This window comes from Saccoglossus kowalevskii, unplaced genomic scaffold (assembly GCF_978046115.1).
Source record: "Saccoglossus kowalevskii unplaced genomic scaffold, keSacKowa6.1 SCAFFOLD_35, whole genome shotgun sequence".
NCBI classification, from domain to species: Eukaryota; Metazoa; Hemichordata; class Enteropneusta; family Harrimaniidae; genus Saccoglossus; species Saccoglossus kowalevskii.
In genome coordinates, this window is record NW_028188620.1 from 988258 (window position 1) to 1011352 (window position 23095).

Sequence of the window (23095 nt, forward strand, 5' to 3'; positions counted from 1 at the left end):
ATAGATGGTCATCGGATATGTTAGTCACTTCTGTCGTGCAATAGCTTCAATATTGCACTGGTTGCATGTTCCTATCTGTAACAGTGCTTGAGTTATTACATTTATGCATATTTGATGAAATTACGTGACCATATATGGTCATCACATTAGTTAGCCACATCTCTTGTCTCATAGCTTCGATATTGCATAGGTTGCATGTCTCTATCTGTGATTCTGCTTGAGATATTACAATTATGCATATTTAATGACGTCACATGACCATATACGGTCATCACATTAGTTACTCACATCTCATGTCCCACAGCTTCGATTTTGCACAGGTTGCATGTTCATGTCTGTAACAGTGCTTGAGATAATTCAATTATGCATATTTAATGAAGTCACATGACCATATATGGTCATCACATTAGTTAGTCACATCTCTTGACCCATACCTTCGATATTGCACAGGTTGCATGTCCCTAACTCTTGCAGTGCTTGATATATTACATTTATGCATATTCAATGAGGTCACATGACCATATATGGTCATCTTGTTTGTTAGTAAAATTTCATGTACCATCACTTCAATATTGCACTGGTTGCATGTTCCCGTCTGTAACTGTGCTTGAGTTATTACATTTATGCATATTTGATGAAGTCACATGACCATATATGGTCATCACATTAGTTAGTCACATCTCTTGACCCATACCTTCGATATTGCACAGGTTGCATGTCCCTAACTCTTGCAGTGCTTGATATATTACATTTATGCATATTCAATGAGGTCACATGACCATATATGGTCATCTTGTTTGTTAGTAAAATTTTATGTACCATCCCTTCAATGTTGCACTGGTTGCATGTTCACGTCTGTAACTGTGCTTAAGTTATTACATTTATGCATATTTGATGAAGTCACATGACCATATATGGTCATCACATTAGTTAGTCACATCTCGTGTCTTATAGCTTCGATATTGCACAGGTTGCATGTCCCTATCTGTAACAGTGCTTGATATATTACATTTATGCATATTTAATGAGATCACATGACCATATATGGTCATCTTGTTTGTTAGTAGAATTTCATGTACCATCACTTCAATATTGCACTGGTTGCATGTTCCTATCTGTAACAGTGCTTGAGATATTGCAATTATGTCTATAAAATGAGGTCACGTGACCATATAAAAGAACAAAAAAATATGAAAAAACATTCTAAAATCTTCTTATAAAAAACGGCTTTTCGCCTGGACTTCATATTTTGGAATTAAATACTATGTCATATGATCTTTCAAAGTTATTCAGGGTTAGTTGATTTGTCGAAAATTATGCAAATGAGATGCAAAACAAAATTGAAAAAAATTCTAAAAAAAAAAGTCACGTGACCGCTAAAGTTTTTTTTGATGAAATTTGTAGCCCTTGTCGCACTGCTACTATCATAAAAAAATTGGAGCACTCAGACCCTCAGAAAGGTGCGCAATTCGGCATTGAAAATTTCGCCTTTAATCCAAGATGGCGGCCTGGTCATGTGACCTATGTGTCTGAACTTAGGATATGCACCAGATCTCATACAGCTTTACCATTGTGGCAAGTACTGAGCTGATCGGTCCAACGGCGCTGACATAAAGTGTGACCGAAAAACGGCGGAAGAATAATAATAATAAATATATTAATGGATTTGCATGGCCTTCATACTAAACATGTTACATGTTCCTGTCTGTAACAGTGCTTAATGTTTTACAATCATACATATTTAATGATGTCACATGACCATATATGGACATCGGATGTGTCGGTCACTTCTGTTGTGCAATAACTTCAATATTGCACTGGTTGCATGTTCCTATCTGTATCAGTGCTTGACATATAACATTTATGCATATTTGATGAGGTCACATGACCATATATGGTCATCACATTAGTTAGTCACATCTATTGTTCCATAGATTCGATATTGCACAGGTTGCATGTTCCCGTCTGTAATAGTGCTTGAGTTATTACATTTATGCTTATTTGATGAGGTCACATGACCATATATGGTCATCGGATATGTTAGTCACTTCTGTTGTGCAATAGCTTCAATATTGCACTGGTTGCATGTTCCTATCTGTAACAGTGATTGAGATATAACATTTATGCATATTTGATGAGGTCACATGACCATATATGGTCATCAGATGTGTTAGTCACTTCTGTTGTGCAATAGCTTCAATATTGCACTGGTTGCATGTTCCTATCTGTAACAGTGCTTGAGTTACTACATTTATGCATATTTGATGAAGTTACATGACCATATATGGTCATCACATTAGTTAGTCACATCTCTTGTCTCATAGCTTCGATATTGCATATGTTGCATGTCTCTATTTGTGATTCTGCTTGAGATATTACAATTATGCATATTTAATGACGTCACATGACCATATACGGTCATCTCATTAGTTACTCACATCTCTTGATCCATACCTTCGATATTGCACAGGATGCATGTCCCTAACTCTTACAGTGCTTGATATATTACATTTAATAATATTCAATGAGGTCACATGACCATATATGGTCATCTTGTTTGTTAGTAAAATTTCATGTACCATCACTTCAATATTGCACTGGTTGCATGTTCCCGTCTGTAACTGTGCTTGAGATAATTCAATTATGCATATTTAATGAAGTCACATGACCATATATGGTCATCACATTAGTTAGTCACATCTCTTGACCCATACCTTCGATATTGCACAGGATGCATGTCCCTAACTCTTACAGTGCTTGATATATTACATTTATGCATATTTAATGAGATCACATGACCATATATGGTCATCTTGTTTGTTAGTAGAATTTCATGTACCATCACTTCAATATTGCACTGGTTGCATGTTCCTATCTGTAGCAGTGCTTGAGATATTGCAATTATGTCTATAAAATGAGGTCACGTGACCATATAAAAGAACAAAAAAAAAATATGAAAAAACATTCTAAAATCTTCTTCTAAAAAACGGCTTATCGCCTGGACTTCATATTTTGGAATTAAATACTATGTCATATGATCTTTCAAAGTTATTCAGGGATAGTTGATTAGTCGAAAATTATGCAAATGAGATGCAAAAGAAAATTAAAAAAATTCTAAAAAAAAATTAGTCACGTGACCGCTAAAGTTTTTTTTGATGAAATTTGTAGCCCTTGTCGCACTGCTACTATCATAAAAAAATTGGAGCACTCAGACCCTCAGAAAGGTGCGCAATTCGGCATTGAAAATTTCGCCTTTAATCCAAGATGGCGGCCTGGTCATGTGACCTATGTGTCTGAACTTAGGATATGCACCAGATCTCATACAGCTTTACCATTGTGGCAAGTATGGAACTGATCGGTCCAACGGTGTTGACATAAAGCGTGACCAAAAATTTAGGCGGAAGAATAATAATAATAATAATAATAATAATAATAATAAACGGAACAATTACAATAGGGTTTCGACCAAATGGGCTCGAAACCCTAAATATAGCTGCGTTGCAGCAATGTCGGGTTTCGAGCCCACTGACTTATTAGCAGCGTTCCAAAATCAGCATCATTGACAATAATATATTAAAGGAAATTGCATGGCCTTCATACTAAACATGTTACATGTTCCTGTCTGTAACAGCGCTTAAGGTATTACAATCTCACATATTTAATGATGTCCAATGACCATATATGGTCATCTGATGTTTTTGTCAGCTCTGTTGTGCAATAACTTCAATATTGCATTGATTGCATGTTCCTATCTGCAACAGTGCTTGAGATATAACATTTATGCATATTTGATGAGGTCACATGACCATATATGGTCATCACATTAGTTAGTCACATCTCTTGTTCCATAGATTCGATATTGCACAGATTGCATGTTCCCATCTGTAATAGTGCTTGATTTATTACATTTATGCTTATTTGATGAGGTCACATGACCATAGATGGTCATCGGATATGTTAGTCACTTCTGTCGTGCAATAGCTTCAATATTGCACTGGTTGCATGTTCCTATCTGTAACAGTGCTTGAGTTATTACATTTATGCATATTTGATGAAATTACGTGACCATATATGGTCATCACATTAGTTAGCCACATCTCTTGTCTCATAGCTTCGATATTGCATAGGTTGCATGTCTCTATCTGTGATTCTGCTTGAGATATTACAATTATGCATATTGAATGACGTCACATGACCATATATGGTTATCACATTAGTTACTCACATCTCATGTCCCACAGCTTCGATTTTGCACAGGTTGCATGTTCATGTCTGTAACAGTGCTTGAGATAATTCAATTATGCATATTTAATGAAGTCACATGACCATATATGGTCATCACATTAGTTAGTCACATCTCTTGACCCATACCTTCGATATTGCACAGGTTGCATGTCCTTAACTCTTGCAGTGCTTGATATATTACATTTATGCATATTCAATGAGGTCACATGACCATATATGGTCATCTTGTTTGTTAGTAAAATTTCATGTACCCTCCATTCAATATTGCACTGGTTGCATGTTCCCGTCTGTAACTGTGCTTGAGTTATGACATTTATGCACATTTGATGAAGTCACATGACCATATATGGTCATCACATTAGTTAGTCACATCTCATGTCTTATAGCTTCGATATTGCACAGGTTGCATGTCCCTATCTGTAACAGTGCTTGATATATTACATATATGCATATTTAATGAGATCACATGACCATATATGGTCATCTTGTTTGTTAGTAGAATTTCATGTACCATCACTTCAATATTGCACTGGTTGCATGTTCCTATCTGTAACAGTGCTTGAGATATTGCAATTATGTCTATAAAATGAGGTCACGTGACCATATAAAAGAACAAAAAAATATGAAAAAACATTCTAAAATCTTCTTATAAAAAACGGCTTTTCGCCTGGACTTCCATATTTTGTAATTAAATACTATGTCATATGATCTTTCAAAGTTATTCAGGGTTAGTTGATTTGTCGAAAATTATGCAAATGAGATGCAAAACAAAATTTCAAAAAATTCTAAAAAAAAAAGTCACGTGACCGCTAAAGTTTTTTTTGATGAAATTTGTTGCCCTTGTCGCACTGCTACTATCATAAAAAAATTGGAGCACTCAGACCCTCAGAAAGGTGCGCAATTCGGCATTGAAAATTTCGCCTTTAATCCAAGATGGCACCCTGGTCATGTGACCTATGTGTCTGAACTTAGGATATGCACCAGATCTCATACAGCTTTACCATTGTGGCAAGTATGGAACTGATCGGTCCAACGGTGTTGACATAAAGCGTGACCAAAAATTTAGGCGGAAGAATAATAATAATAATAATAATAATAATAATAATAAACGGAACAATTACAATAGGGTTTCGACCAAATGGGCTCGAAACCCTAAGACCAAATGGGCTCGAAACCCTAATAATAATAAACGGAACAATTTCAATAGGGTTTCGACCAAATGGGCTCGAAACCCTAATAATAAAAAACATAACAATTACAAAAGGTTTCCAAGACATGTGTCTTGAAAACCTAAATATAGCTGCATAGCAGCAATCACCGGTTTTCAAGACCATGGCACATGGCCAAGTCACATGCAATGCATGGCCATGTGAGACTGTTTGCAATAGCCCTCAAAATTAATGTTGGTTCCATGTTTGTATATGTGATAGTGTCCGAGATATTATAGCCATGCATATTTAATGAGTTCCATGACCATATATGGTCATCATCTATGTTGGTCAATTCTTTTGTCCAATGTCTTCAATATAACATTGGTTCCATGTTTGTGTTTGCAATAGTGCCTGAGATATTAGAGGCATGCATATTTAATGAGTTCTATGACCATATATAGTCATCAGGTATGTTTGTCAATTCTCTTGTCCAATGTCTTCAATATAGCATTGGTTCAATGTTTCAACTTGTAACAGTGCCTAAGATATTAGAGACTTGCATATTTAATGAGTTCTATGACCATAAATGGTCATTTACAATGTTGGTCAATTCTTTTGTCCAATGCCTTCAGTATAGGTTTGGGTACATGTCTCTATCTTTAAAAGTGCTCGAGATATTATGGATATGCATATTTAATGAGTTCTATGACCATATATGGTCATCGAATATGTTGGTCAATCCTTTTGTCCAATGTCTTCAATATAACATTGGTTCCATGTTTGTGTTTGCAATAGTGCCTGAGATATTAGAGACATGCATATTTAATGAGTTCTATGACTATATATGGTCATCGAATATGTTGGTCAATTCTTTTGTCCAATGTCTTCAATATAGCGTTGGTTCCATGTTTGTACTTGCAATAATGCCTGAGATATTAGAGACACGCATATTTAATGAGTTCTATGACCATATATGGTCATACACTATGTTGATCAATTCTTTTGTTCAATGTTTTCAATATAGCATTGGTTCCATGTTTGTACTTGCAATAGTGCCTGAGATATTAGAGACATGCATATTTAATGAGTTGCATGACCATATATGGTCATCCAATATTTTGGTCAATTCTCTTGTCCAATGTCTTCAATATAGCGTTAGTTCCATGTTTGTATATACAATAGTTCTCAATATATGTCAATTCAATGTGTATCATATGTAGGCCCTCCCCCTTTCCCATAATGCAACATTGCTGACTATTTTATATGAAATGTGAAAAATATTCATAAATCAACTGCTCCAAAACTACTGGTCGCACTTTCATGATTCTTTGATTAATCTGTAGTATGTATGATGTTCTTCAAAATTATGGCGTGGAATTTTGATACGATCAAAATTATGCAAATGAGATGCAAAACAATATTTCAGAAAATTCTAGAAAAAAAAGTCACATGACCGTTCAACTTTTTTTTTATGAAATACGTAACTCTAGGGTCAATGCTTCTTTTAAGCGAAAGTTTGAGACTCCTAGACCCTCAGAAAGGTGTTTAAATGAGCATGCCATTTTTCGCCTTAAATTCAAAATGGCCGCCGTACCACGTGACCAATATGCGTCATCTTAGGATATGCACTAGATCTCATCAGACTTTACAAACATGTGCAAACATTTTCAAGATATGTGCAACGGTGTTCGAATGGCGCTTAGCGAAAAATCTGGCGGAATAATAATAATAATAAATATAGCTGCATAGCAGCAATCACCGGTTTTCAAGACCATGGCACATGGCCAAGTCACATGCAATGCATGGCCATGTATGACTGTTTGCAATAGCCCTCCAAATTAACGTTGGTTCCATGTTTGTATATGTGATAGTGTCCGAGATATTATAGCCATGCATATTTAATGAGTTCCATGACCATATATGGTCATCATCTATGTTGGTCAATTCTTTTGTCCAATGTCTTCAATATAACATTGGTTCCATGTTTGTGTTTGCAATAGTGCCTGAGATATTAGAGACATGCATATTTAATGAGTTCTATGACCATATATAGTCATCAGGTATGTTTGTCAATTCTCTTGTCCAATGTCTTCAATATAGCATTGGTTCAATGTTCCTACTTGTAACAGTGCCTAAGATATTAGAGACTTGCATATTTAATGAGTTCTATGACCATATATGGTAATTTAAAATGTTGGTCAATTCTTTTGTCCAATGCCTTCAGTATAGGTTTGGGTACATGTCTCTATCTTTAAAAGTGCTCGAGATATTATGGATATGCATATTAAATGAGTTCTATGACCATATATGGTCATCGAATGTGTTGGTCAATCCTTTTGTCCAATGTCTTCAATATAACATTGGTTCCATGTTTGTGTTTGCAATAGTGCCTGAGATATTAGAGACATGCATATTTAATGAGTTCTATGACTATATATGGTCATCGAATATGTTGGTCAATTCTTTTGTCCAATGTCTTCAATATAGCGTTGGTTCCATGTTTGTACTTGCAATAATGCCTGATATATTAGAGACACGCATATTTAATGAGTTCTATGACCATATATGGTCATACACTATGTTGATCAATTCTTTTGTTCAATGTTTTCAATATAGCATTGGTTCCATGTTTGTACTTGCAATAGTGCCTGAGATATTATAGACATGCATATTTAATGAGTTCTATGACCATATATGGTCATCGAATATGTTGGTCAATTCTCTCGGCCAATGTCTTCAATATAGCGTTGGTTCCATGTTTGTACTTGCAGTAGTGCCTGAGATATTAGAGACATGCATATTTAATGAGTTGCATGACCATATATGGTCATCCAATATTTTGGTCAATTCTCTTGTCCAATGTCTTCAATATAGCGTTAGTTCCATGTTTGTATATACAATAGTTCTCAATATATGTCAATTCAATGTGTATCATATATAGGCCCTCCCCCCTTTCCCATAATGCAACATTGCTGACTATTTTATATAAAATATGAAAAATATTCATAAATCAACTGCTCCAAAACTACTGGTCGCACTTTCATGATTCTTTGATTAATCTGTAGTATGTATGATGTTCTTCAAAATTATGGCGTGGAATTTTGATACGATCAAAATTATGCAAATGAGATGCAAAACAATATTTCACAGAGGGTTGGCAAGGGGTATTTTCGTAAGCTGTAATCAATTGTTTTTATTTTCGTAATAATGTAATTTGAATAAATAAAAAAAAAACGTACGTTCGTAGACATGATCAATGTGTGAAGTGTAATCAGTTATTTTATTCGTCCGTAATTTGTACAAAGATATTGTTTTTTTCAAATTAGACGTCGTAATTTCCAATTGTGATTCTTAAACTCAAATTATCAAAAATATTATAAAAATGTATAATGTCATTAGGAATTTGCTTTATTTGTAAAGAGTAAAAACCTATTTTTTTTACTGTAAATGGAAGTTTAACATCCCTGTAAAAACGTAAAATGCCGTTTTCATTTGCTGTAACGTCTACCAACTATTCCCCTTGCTACCCCCTTTTAGGGCAAAGTAGCCGATTTCATGCACAATTGAACTCCGAAGTGGGAGTGCTGGATCATCATCTTTGGTACCTGGGCATGGTATTTCATTTAAAAAGTTATAATTTTCAGTCCCGGATTTTGTCTATGGGCGTACACAGGGCTGTGGTAGGGGACATCTATCAACTAATACTTCCCTACCCACCCCTATTTACTATTCTTACCGCCTATCTCAACTTTCTATTGAGTAAGTTTAAGTGGTCCCCTACGCTCGTTTTTCTCAATGAGATGTAAACCACTTCTCTGTGCTCGTTCCCTTACACCATCTTTTGTACCTGTCTACACTGAGTTCATAGATGTCCACTCTATATGTTTAGCCTGAGTAAGAGAACACGAAAGGTAATTTGATGCAATTGCGCCACCAAGCGGCCAAGTTTGTACATGCTTATAAAAGAGGTGAGTAGTATTTTGGTCATTTGTATTCGTCTAGAAATTGAATTATTGTTATGTTGTAATTTTCATTTGTTATTTTAATGTGAATCAGTGGCCAATATAATACTCCTGGAAAATTATATGGTAAAATTTGATATAAATCGTACTTTTTTATTTGTTCACGGCTGGAACTTCAATTTGAGCGTCGTGACTTGATAAAAATGGTCGTCAGCAAAAGTGACGATGACCCGAATCACATCGTGTCACTGTTAACAGCGAAGCTGACATGCACATCATATTTAAGGATTTTTTTTGACTGATTTCACCGTTTCTATGTTCAATGATTGTAGCTAAAGTTTTGGAAAAGTCGATTCTGCTGTAGACTGTATAATGCGACACGTCGGCGAAAACAAACATGGCGGCCCGAATTACAATTGTTGCCATTGGTTTACATTTTGACCGTTTGAACATAAACATTATAGTTTGACGTGTCGCAAGGATTGAGACTAATATAAATAATGAATAATATATAATAAATAATACAGTACTTGTCTCACACTTTTCTAGTTGCTCCGAATATTTGACAATGTCATTTTCAAATCATTATTTACTTATATGTATGAAGCCAAGAAACAACACAGATGTAGGATAATTTATTTTATTTTCAATTTAATATATGTGTATAAATGTATATTAGTTATAAAACATTTCAATACTTGCCATGAATGTGGTTTATAGCTATTTTTTTGCTCATTTGTAGTGTTCAATTACTGTGAACAATTACAATATATTATGTTGGCTTCACTAGGTGTGTGTGTGGTATGTGTGATTTACAGTGTTTTCACATACTAGTATTAATTCTTCTGTGATTTATTTGGTTTGGTCTGGTTTTTTCACATTTTCGTTCTAGTTAGAAGGTAAAAGCTGAATAAATATTGTAGCCCATTGTTTCCATAGCAATAGCCAAAAAACTGATTTTTTGATAGCTTTGCACCAAGTGTACATTGTATCTCTTTTTACAAATTTAGGATAAAACATCTTGGATGTAGCTTAGTATATTCAGCTTGAGTGTGGGCACAAAGTAATTATTTAAATTTTTGTTCATTACTGAGAAATTTGACCCCAAAGTTGGGGTTACTGTTCACTAGTACCGTAACAACTTTTTAGTTCCTCTGTGATTTTTTTGGCTTGGCTGATTTTGTTCATACTTGACAGGCAGAATGTAATGTTACTATTTGGAAAAAAATCCTTGGCTGAACACTGCCATGGCATTAGCCAAAAAACTGATTTTTGAATACTTTTGCCTGAAATGTATTTTTTGTACCAGTTTTGTAATAGCAGTGTTCAAATGATCATGGTTTTTATTTTATTAAACAACATTTACCACCAAGTTAGTTTGATCTCAGTTACTTGTCAGCTTGTGAAGGCTTTAACACCGTATTATGGCACTAAATATATGCACAAATGTATTGTTATTTTACATTGAAAGTACTATATAATGTATTTGTAAATCTCTTGTGAGTGTGTGTTTGTGAAGAGAATTGATCACAGGTTTTTATTTTGACTGTATTGGTGGTAATGAGAGTCATTGGTTGATCTCTGATGTGATTTAGATCAAAACAGAGCTACATCCAATACAAGTTGACTGTATGGCTGTATTTTAACTTGGGAAAACTTAGTTTTTTTTATTGTCATGGTAACAAGTTTGTTCTTGGTGGTGCTTTTATGTTAGCAGTGGTGAATTATAAATTCTAAATTTTGCATAAATTACAAATTAACAGTGAATTATGTTTACTAGTAATATACAAATATATTAACATGGAACTAACTTCATATTATTTTATCATTTTTCAGTTTATGATAATCTACATTTTCAAAGGTGAGTGTATAGTTGTAATTGTCAAACAAAATGCGCAACACATGGTCGTGTACACTGACTGTTCATTTCATCTTCACTGTTATGTTAACAGCCTTGGTAGTGGAGTGAGTGTATGGATACCTCTGGTGCACATACACTTCTAAATACAGAATGGTGTACACTGACTGTTCGTTTCATATTCACTGTCATGTAAACACCCTTGGTAGTGGACTAAGCGTATGGATACGTCTGGTACACATACACTTCTAAATACAGAATGGTGTACTCTGACTGTTCGTTTCATATTCACTGTCATGTAAACACCCTTGGTAGTGGACTAAGCGTATGGATACGTCTGGTACACATACACTTCTAAATACAGAATGGTGTACTCGTGACTGTTTATTTCATATACACTGTTGGTAGTGGAGTAAGTGTATGGATACCACTGGTACACATACACTTCTAAATACAGAATGATGTACACTGACTGTTCGTTTCATATTCACTGTCATGTAAACACCCTTGGTAGTGGACTAAGCGTATGGATACGTCTGGTACACATACACTTCTAAATACAGAATGGTGTACTCGTGACTGTTTATTTCATATACACTGTTGGTAGTGGAGTAAGTGTATGGATACCTCTGGTACACATACACTTCTAAATACAGAATGATGTACACTGACTGTTCATTTCATATACACTGTCATGTAAACACACTTGGTAGTGGACTAAGCGTATGGATACGTCTAGTACACATACACTTCTAAATACAGAATGGTGTACACTGACTGTTCATTTCATATACACTGTTATGTAAACACCCTTGGTAGTGGAGTAAGTGTATGGATACTTCTGGTACACATACACTTCTAAACACAGAATAGTTTACACTGACTGTTCATTTCATTTTTACTGTTATGTAAACACTGTTGGTAGTGGAGTAAGTATATGGATACGTCTGGTACACATACACTTCTAAATACTGAATGGTGTACACCAACTGTTTATTTCATATTCACTGTCATGTAAACACCCTTGGTAGTGGAGTGAGTGTATGGATACCTCTGGTACACATACACTTCTAAATACTGAATGGTGTACACCAACTGTTTATTTCATATTCACTGTCATGTAAACACCCTTGGTAGTGGAGTGAGTGTATGGATACCTCTGGTACACATACACTTGTAAATACAGAATGGTGTACACTGACTGTTTGTTTCATATTCACTGTCATGTAAACACCCTTGGTAGTGGACTAAGCGTATAGATACGTCTGGTACACATACACTTCTAAATACAGAATGGTGTACACTGACTGTTCATTTCATATACACTGTTGGTAGTGGAATAAGTGTATGGATACCTCTGGTACACATACACTTCTAAATACAGAATGGTGTACACTGACTGTTCATTTCATATACACTGTTAGTAGTGGAGTAAGTGTATGGATACCTCTGGTACACATACACTTATAAATACAGAATGATGTACACTGACTGTTCATTTCATATACACTGTTGGTAGTGGAGTGAGTGTATGGATACCTCTGGTACACATACACTTCTAAACACAGAATGATGTACACTGACTGTTCATTTCATATACACTGTTGGTAGTGGAGTAAGTGTATGGATACCTCTGGTACACATACACTTCTAAATACAGAATGGTGTACACTGACTGTTCATTTCATATACACTGTTGGTAGTGGAGTGAGTGTATGGATACCTCTGGTACACATACACTTCTAAATACAGAATGGTGTACACTGACTGTTCATTTCATCTTGACTGTTACGATGAATAACATATAACATTTTAATCAGAGGCCTTTAGGCTTAGTTTTGAAGATAATGATGTATTAGAAAATTTGCCCAGTGAAACAAGTAATTTGTTGTTTTACTGTAATTAAGGTTGACTTGTCGAAACTGGAATTCAACAAAAGGGCCCCCTTTGGAAATTGGACTTAACCATCTTTTGACCATTTTTTTTTCACTTGTTGGTGAATTACAGTAGTAAAATATCAGTATATAGCATATATGCTATGGTTATAATGTCAACATTGTGGTGATGGCCATTACAAATTTGGCAGCTTTAGATTGTTTTATGTTTATCAATAAAAATGTTTATTTTTCTCACCGAAACCAGTGTATAAAAAAGTATTTCCTATTGGTATTACTCTGGCTATGCCTTTTTACCTTGCCCGTACCATCAAAGATGGAAGGGAAAGGTATATTAAGGGAAAATTTTTGTCCGGCGTTGTCGTCGTCGTTAATAATTGTTATTGTGTGCATGATAACTTTACTAATTCTATTCCTAACTTCATCAAACTTGGTCACCTTGTTCATCAGTATAAAGTCTTCCCTGAGTTTGAACAACAGATGTCCTGTATGAAAATATCATGCAAAAATTGAGAAAAACTGATAAAATATTTTGACTGTTTCTACTTGACTGATCACTGGTGATACACATCAAAGGTCACTGATCTCAGTGGAAATATGCATTGTTGTATGTGTTCAATGAAGCAAATGATTTATCTTGTAATAATATCCTTGGTAATGTATCTCAGAATTCCTTACTGGGTTTCAAAACCAACTCATGGAGAGATTGCACAGTCTGATACACATTTGCAAACCTACCAATAAATCTTTACAGAAAACAAGATGTCAGAAAAACAATATAAGCACTCCTATGAACTGGGTGCCAAACTTTGATCAAGATCTGTTTAGTTCAAAGTTATCAAATCAAAAACAATACATAAAAAATACATAAAAAGCAAAACATTTCATCCACATTTTAAAAAGAAAATTGTTCTAAAATATATGTATTCTGTATTTGACAAACAGTTCATTTGACAAATGAAAACTCACAGGAATATGTTTCAGCTATTAGAACAGAATGATAGAGTTTTTATAATACTAGTTTAAAAACTCACTTCAAACAAAGATTGCAGTGTTTGAAGATGTAGGTTCTCAGGAGGCAACAGTACTGTTGACTTCTCCCTCCACTGGACACCAACTAACTATTTAAGTTGATTAGCATACAAAGCAGAGCTTGCAACATGATAGCTATTCATAAAGGGTGTTTTTTTTTTACTTTTCATATAATACAGTAGTCACACAATGAGGCAGTTCATATTTGTCTCAGTGAATCATTAATTTTTGACAGACACCTGTACAAAATACTTGAACAAAAGCCAGCTAAGATTTTCTGTTATCTTGCATGTTTTATGAATCTATTCACGTCTAAATGCAGCACTTTTTTTTGCAATGAGGCATTTGTTTTTATACTAAAATATCTGAATTACTTTGAATAAAGCTGGAAATTATGTCCCTTAAAATAATTAAACAAATAAGGCACAAATGTTTTTGTAAGATATTTACATCTTTAAAGGACATTCGGTAGACTGATTCCCCACTGTTAGTTCAACCCCAAAACTTTTTTGTATTCAAAATTAATTATGACAATGTATATTTATATTGAAACAAACTATGTTAAAGGGAATTATATTATATAACAAAGGGCAAGGTCACCAAAGTTCAACTATGTTTTATGATGTAAACATTTTTGTTTCAGTGGTTAATCACTTCTGAATTTATGAAAAAATTAGTGTAAGTCAATATTCTACTGGATTTCATCCCTAATTTGCACTGCAACACTTCCCATAATGCATGTTATATACATTTTGTTAGTACATTCTTCAGTTTCTAAAGCACACACTAATTAATGAACAATAAATGTGTTTATTTTTTTACAGAATAGTTGTTCAGTAATTTAATGATCTGTATGTGACTCAATTTTGTGTTACATATATTTAACTATTTATATTATTTTGTTGTTTAGATGCCGAGAAAAAAGAATTGGAGAAGAAAAGAAGCAATGAAAAAAAGAGCAGCTCTAGGCATCGTCCCACCTGCTTCGGGCATTGTCCCACCAACTTTGGGCATCGTCCCATCAACCCTGGGCATCGTCCCGGCAACTTTGGGCATCGTCCCAACAGACTTGGGCATCGACCCAACAGATACGGGCATCGTCCCACCAGACTTGGACATTGATCCAACAGATATGGGCATCGTCCCAGCAACTTTGGGCATTGTCCCACCTATTTTGGGCACCGACCCACCAGATATGGGCATAGTCCTTCCAATCAATGAAATGAATGACATCCTTCGGGAACAAAGTAATAGAACAAATGAAGCAAGACAGAATAAAACTGTGATAGAGAACATAGCAAAGGAATCATTTGAGAAGGAAATTATCAATTGTTACAAGACAACAGGTAATAAAATAAATGCTCTAGTTTCAGTTCAAGGTAGTTTTAATCAAGGTCACCCTCAGTTTCTATACAACAGTGGACGGCAGTGTGTTGCAAACAGTTTAGTATCTATACTCTATAGTAAGATAAAACTTGTGTTTTCATGGGATTCGTTTGATCTCGATACCATATTGCGAACAGGAAATGAATTGTACGGATTTTTGCAAAAATCCTCAACATGTAATGATGCATACCTTTTAGTGACTGAATTACCAGAAATAATAGAGTTATTTGACTTAAGATTTGCATTGAATATTGCAGAATCTTTATCAGGTATTATAGGAAAAAGTGGTGATTTTAATGCCCCTCTCATGGCATTTAATGTTGCACTTGAAATAACCTTAAGAGATCATGATGCTTGTATTGTTATTTTTGGAGGTGCAGCATTTTCAGTATTGAAGAATGGTGACACATACTGGATTTTTGATCCTCATGCAAGGGATTCCAAGGGAATGGTGGAACCAGATGGAAAGAGTGTACTATTACAATGCAGGAATGTTGAGGTAGTGTATGAGCATTGTTGTAATCTTGCAGTATCCATGCATGTTAGCGTAAACACTCAGTTTGAAGTTACTGGTATAAGTGCTAATGTTGAGGAGTATATGGAATGTCAGTCTGAAGATGAAGTGTTAGTTGTTAGTACTGATCATATTCCATTGTTGTTTTCTCCTTTGAGTTTAGAACTGTGTGAAAGTTTGTGCTTTCAACTCGGTATTAAAAATATTAGAAAGACAGAAGTTGTATATAGTGATCAGTGTAATGAAATTGGTGAGCCATGTAGAAGTAAATCAATAAAAGAGGATGGTAATTGCTTTTTTAGAGCTCTGTCATATGCACTTTCTGGTAATGAAAATAATCACCAGAGAATAAGGTTGGCTATTGTTAATCACCTAAAAGAGAATGCTACTGAGTTTTATGGTCATTTAAGACCAGGTTACAAGTCGGTTAGTGATTACTTAGTCAAGTCGAGAATGGAGAATTTGCGAATATGGGCTACAGAAGTTGAAATAGTTGCAGCTGCTCATCTTTTAAGAACAGATATTTACACATTTAGTCAAGGAAGATGGCTAAAATATTCAAGCACTCAAATCGACAAGAACATCATCAATAATGGAAAAGGGATATACTTGAATCACTGTATGGAGATCCACTATGAAGTTGTTGAGTGTGTAAAGATGCGAGGAGTATTGACATCTGTGTGTACACATAATACTAACTCGTCTACTATTTCTGAAGTGGGTAGACGTAAGAGAAATTTACAAAATGTTGGACATAATTTATCAGACCATACTATTGATCAGAAAATATCAAATAAACAACATAAATGTGAAAAGAAAGTGTCAATAGATACTTGTACATCATCAGTACATGTAGGCCAAATTTTAAAACGAAAAGGGAAGCGTGCAAATGATAGGCTTCGAAGAAAGCTTTATCATCTGAAAAAGAGAATTAAGCAATGTGAAAAGCCAGCTGATGACCACAGTAGCATAGCAAAAAAGTGGAAATTGAAAAAAGAAGTAGAACGATATCACACTGATGATCAATTTCAAGAGAAGAAGAAAATTTCAATAATTACTAGGTACAGAAAAAATAATGCTTATAAAGCAGAATTGAAGGAACAAAGTATTCAAAAGTATGCCCAAAATGAAAGTCACAAAGTTGCAGTAAAGGAGCGAAGTATTCAAAAATATGCACAAAATGAAAGTCACAGAGTTGCAGTAAAGGAACAAAGTATTCAAAAGTATGCACAAAATGAAAGTCACAGAATTGCAGTAAAGGAACAAAGTATTCAAAAGTATGCACAAAATGAAAGTCATCGAGCAGCAGTAAAGGAATACAGTATTCAAAAGTATGCACACAATGAAAGTCACCAAACAGCAGTAAAACAACAAGGTATTCAAAAGTATGCTCAAAATGAAAGAAACAGGGAGGAGACTAAATTGAGAGTGCTTGCCACCAGACAGTCCAAAGTGAATTCTATGAAAAACATAGATAAAAGTTACAAATACCTTTAGGAATGAGATTGTGAATGGCCCAAAGTATGTCTGTTCAGTTTGCCATCGACGACTTTTCAGAGATCAAGTTCTTTTTTGTAAACAAGAGATGTACTTCAATAAAGGAGGGAATGTATCATCTATAGCTGAAAAGTGTATTACCAAAGATTATGTTCATGAATGTATCAACACGTGTGATGATAACTGTCTGTATCTGAGACAAGAACATTGCAGATTATGGATATGTTTCACTTGTCATCGAAAACTTCTAAAAGGGAAAATGCCAGCGGAAGCTGTTGCAAATAATCTGTGTGTAATACCTATTCCAGAGGAATTGAAGTGCCTGAATTCCCTTGAACAACACTTGATTAGTTTGCACATTCCATTTATGAAAATGTTAGCTCTACCAAAGGGTGGTCAAAATGGTGTCCATGGGCCTGTTGTATGCGTTCCTTCAAATGTTGAGAAGGTAACATCTATTTTACCAAGATTTGAGTCTGATGATCAAATGATCAGAGTTAAATTAAAAAGGAAACTCACTTATAAAGGACACTATCAGTATCAGTTTGTAAACGATGTTCATATAAAGAATGCTTTGAACTATCTCAAGACAAACAACAAATGGTATAATGATATTTGTTTCAATGAAAATTGGAGGAATCCCCTATTGGAAACTATTGAAGAGAATGAGCCACATAATGAAAATGATGCCTCAAATGAGATTGGTTCAGTAAATGAAGACGATGAAAACAGTGATACAGAGCATGAAGAACAGGTTACAGAACAGCAGGGAATGTTTTTTGATACATGTCTTCAACCTGTTGATATAGCTCAGGAAGTTCTTGACCATCATTATGACACCATTCAATGTGTGGCTCCTGCTGAGGGAAACAATCCAGTACAGATGTTGATGGATGAAACCAATGAAGCCAAATCTTTTCCTGCTTTGTATCCAACAGGCTCACCAACTTTTTATGATAAACGGGATGAAAGAATAACACTTGCTCGTTATCTCCATATTCGGCTAATGAATGCAGATAGTAGATTTGCAAAAAACACTGATTTCATATTTTATGCTCAGTATCTATCAGAGGTGCAACAAGTTGTATCAAATGTGTCTATTGCATTAAGAAAAGGGTCTGGAAAAGCATGTGGTAAAACAGTAACTGCTGCTACTCTCACTGATACACAGTCACTCAAAGAAATCTTGAATAATGATGAAGGTTTTAAATTTCTCAAGCCAATTCGAGGAACACCACCTTTTTGGCAAAGCACACAAAAAGACTTATTTGCTATGTTAAGGCAGCTGGGAATACCTACGTGGTTTTGCAGTTTTAGTTCAGCTGATATGAGGTGGCCTGAATTTATAGAGGCTATTCTAAGTGAGCAAGGTGATACATGCACAATTGAGGAGCTTGATTGGTCTGAAAAATGTGCCATATTGAGAAACAACCCTGTGACAGCCGCTCGAATGTTTGATCATAGATTTCATTGTTTTTTAAAACATGTAATTATGTCACCCGCAGAGCCCATTGGACAAATTGTAGATTACTTTTATAGAGTTGAGTTTCAGCAACGCGGATCTCCGCACACACACTGTCTCTTTTGGGTTAAGGATGCACCAAAAGTGGATGATAATGAGGACATAGAAGTAACAGAATTTGTTGACAAATATATTACTTGTGCAATTCCATCTGAAGAATGTGATGATGAACTCTTCGAGATTGTAAACAGTGTTCAGAAACATAGTATGCGACATTCTAAAAGTTGTCGGAAGCAAGGTACTTCTTGTAGGTTTAATTTTCCGCGACCTCCTTCCAAACAAACATTCATTGCACGAGTTGATAAGGCTGTGACTGAAACTGCAGATGTCAATGTTAATTTGTTAGATGAAGTGAATCCTGAGTGTAATGATATTAATGCAGATTATACAGAAATGGACCAAGGTGACTCGAAACAAGTTCCAAAATTACTTACTACAGATGAAGCAAAAGCAATTTTGACAAAAATATGGAATGAGCTATCAAACCCGGAGAAGAGCTATCCAACAGTTGAGTCCTTGTTTACTAGTATTGGGGTATCTCAGGAGCTATTTGAAAAAGCAAGCTCAAAGTTAACAAAGAAAACCAGTATAATTTTGAAAAGGCAAACAAATGATGTTTGGGTAAACCAATATAATAAAGACCTGTTGCGTTGTTGGAATGCAAATATGGACATACAATTTGTCGTAGATGCTTACAGTTGCATTGTGTACATTATTAGTTATATATCAAAATCAGAAAGAGAAATGGGTTTGTTGTTGGATCATGCACAGAAAGAAGCTTCAAAGGACGGAAATATAGATGCAAAAATGGCAATGAAACAGCTAGGAGGTGTATATCTAACAAACAGAGAAGTTAGTGCTCAAGAGGCTGTATATAGAGTATGCAATTTGAGGTTAAAAGAAGGATCAAGAAAAGTTCAGTTCATTCCAACAGGGGACAATCCCATCAAAATGAGCTTACCTCTTCGGGTACTGCAAATGAAAAATAAAGATGGTAACCTGAATAAAGAAGATATCTGGATGACTAGCCTATTAGATCGTTATAAGAGTAGACCAAATGAAGAAATATTTGATAATCTATGCCTTGCTAGTTTTGTTTCAGAGTATAGAGTGGTCTCAACATCAGAGATCATGGGGAATACAAAGTCAAACAATGCATTTGTTAAACTTCAAAATGGTCTTGGCTATGTGCGAAAAAGAACTCGAACCAATAAAGCAGTTGTCAGGTATGCACGATTTTCACCCTTCAAATATCCAGAGAAGTATTATCAAAGCATTCTTCAACTGTTTCTGCCTCATCGAACTGACATTCAGTTGAAACCATGCAACTTTGATTCATTCGAAGATTTCTATCAAACTGGTGCAGTAAAGTATGCATGCAAAACATTAGAAACTGTGAAAGCTATTGTTGACAGAAACAGAGCACTTTTTGAAAAAGAGGTTGATGAAATAGATGCAGCAGAGCAAATTCTGGAAGCATGTCCTCCTTTAGAAGATGCCTGGGCGCAGATTCATTCCCAGTCTGAAATGGAACGATTGCAATGTCAGGAAATGGGGAATAAAATTTCCTTATCAGAAGAAGGAGAAAATGATGAATCAGTTCCAGATTTGCTGGAAAAAGACAAGACTATTCCATGTGCAGAAGTGCATCATCAATGTGGAATGTCAAGAAATGATGCTAAAATATTGCTTAGATCATTAAATGACAAGCAGCGGGACATATTCTACACAGTACGACAATGGTGTTTAAATAAAAGCACAGATCAGAGTATACAAGCATTTTATATGTTCTTGTGTGGTGGTGCAGGTACTGGGAAGTCTCATTTAATCAAAGCTTTATATTATGAAGCTTCTAGAATTCTTTCCCGTGTATTGCCAAATCCTGACAACATTTCTGTTTTGTTGACTGCACCAACAGGTGTTGCTGCTTTCAATATAGATGCAACAACTATACACAGTACTTTCTCAATAGCAATTGATGCCAAACTACCATACCAGCCACTGGGAGAAGAGAAAATAAACACACTACGTTCAAAGCTTGGTAGTTTGCAGATTCTTATTATTGATGTGATTTCAATGGTGGATAAGAAGCTTCTTGCTTATATTCATGGGAGGTTGAGACAGATTAAACAAAGTGGCGATTATTCTCCGTTTGGAGGTGTTTCTGTGGTGGCAGTGGGTGATTTCTATCAGTTACCACCAGTGAAAGGGAAGGCACTGTATTTTAACAATGAAGGTGTTGACCTATGGAATGATTATTTCTCTATTGCTGAATTGACAGATATTGTGAGACAAGAAGACTATGCATTTGCTGAAACACTAAATGTTATCAGAAGAAAAAAGAAATCAGATGACTTGGACACTAGTGCAGTGAACATGCTTCGTCAATGCGAAACTGGCGAAGATGGTAATGGTATTCACATATTTGCAACCAATAAAGAAGTTAATGAATGTAATGTTATGAAACTGCAATCTTCTTGTACTGATCTGATAAGCATTAACGCACAGGACTTCTGTAGAGATCCTAATACAAAGAAACTAGTTAGGCAGAACAGCCAACATAAGAAGATCTACAATACAAATTTGGCAAATACAGTAACTTTAGCTGTTGGTGCTCGTGTGATGTTAACAAAAAACATTGATGTATCTGATGGTCTAGTAAACGGTGTTTTTGGAACTGTTTCCTATATATCTATGAAACCTGGTGAAGTATTCCCTTCCACTGTATACATAGTTTTTGATAATGACAATGTTGGAACAACACTGCGTAGTAAAACAGAAATGTTATCATCAATACCAGAGAACAGTTTGCCAATAATGCCCCAGGAAGACCGTGTGAACAGCAGTGGAAGTATCAGACGTCACTTCCCATTAAAACTTGCTTGGGCATGTACAGTACACAAAGTACAAGGCTTAACAGTAGAAGAAGCTGTAGTTTCATTAGACAAAATATTTGCACCTGGACAAGCTTATGTGGCCTTGAGTAGGGTAAAATCTTTGAGTGGACTTGTTATCAAAGACTTCAAACTATCTGCCATTTATTGCAATGAGAAAATAGATGCTGCCTTATCAAGTATGCCCAAGTTTGTCACCTTGACTGAAAGTAACTCAAATATAGAATGTTCATATACTATCAGTCTGCATAATATAGAAGGTATATATTCACACATTGAAGACCTAAAATATGACAAAAGATTGGTAAAAAGTGATTTTATTTGTTTGACAGAAACATGGTTGACCAGTGCAGATTCAGAAGACGGATTAGGGCTAAGTGGTTTTGTTTTTCACCACAAACCTAGGTCATTATCATATGATACATCTGACCATGTTACGACTGATTTGAAGCATCAAGCTCATGGAGGAGTAGGAGTTTATGTCAGTAGTAATGAGTGTATTGAACTCTTGAATCTGTGCATCACAAATTTGGAGTACATGGCATTTTATGTAAAAGATGGACATTTTACAGTAGCAATAATCTACAGACCTCGATCTTACAGAGCAGACGTGTTCAGAAGAAACTTATTGAGTTTGGTTGAAGAATTGGAGAAACTACCTGGTGGAAGCATTGTTCTTGGTGATTTTAACGAGAATGTACTTGTGTCTTCTTCTGTACAAAAGTTGATGGAAGAAAGAGGATTTAAACAATGTGTTGCACAGCCAACAACAGACAGTGGTACATTGATTGATCATGCTTATGTCAGACATACAAATATTATAAATGTTGAAGTTATCCAGACATATTTTGGTTCTCATAATGCAGTTTGTCTCAAGGTGTGAAACTACTAATAATGTAAATTATGATCTTGAAGTATATGCAATTGAGTGTACAGTATGTATGTACACTCATGAAAATATTGTATTACTTTGTATTTCATCTGTACAAGCATGTGGGTTGGGTTGTGAGGGGCAAGGGGTGATCTTCCAGGCTTTGTTCTAAATTATGCAGTAGGTAGTTCAATTGCATAAGTTTATGGTCAAATTGTATTTAATCCCAAAGGTACGATACAAAATGTCATTGACTAGAATTTGTTAG

General features: G+C 35.1%; 1 protein-coding gene and 1 long non-coding RNA gene across 2 annotated transcripts; both read left to right on the top strand.

The window, feature by feature from the left end:
- The first annotated feature begins 9323 nt into the window (after positions 1–9323).
- Positions 9324–15086, top strand: LOC146726093 (uncharacterized). Its single transcript, XR_014928654.1, has 3 exons — positions 9324–9364; positions 11195–11219; positions 15054–15086. It is a non-coding gene; the product is annotated as an uncharacterized LOC146726093 (long non-coding RNA).
- Positions 15087–17628: 2542 nt separating this feature from the next.
- On the top strand, positions 17629–22839 carry LOC146726094 (uncharacterized). The gene has a single exon (XM_085496276.1). The coding sequence runs from the start codon at positions 17629–17631 to the stop codon at positions 22837–22839; it is 5211 nt and encodes a 1736-aa protein (XP_085352402.1).
- The last annotated feature ends 256 nt before the right edge of the window (positions 22840–23095 follow it).

Excerpts from the sequence above, each read along its gene's own strand:
- LOC146726094 (XM_085496276.1), top strand. The coding sequence starts at position 17,629 with ATGTACTTCAATAAAGGAGGGAATGTATCATCTATAGCTGAAAAGTGT.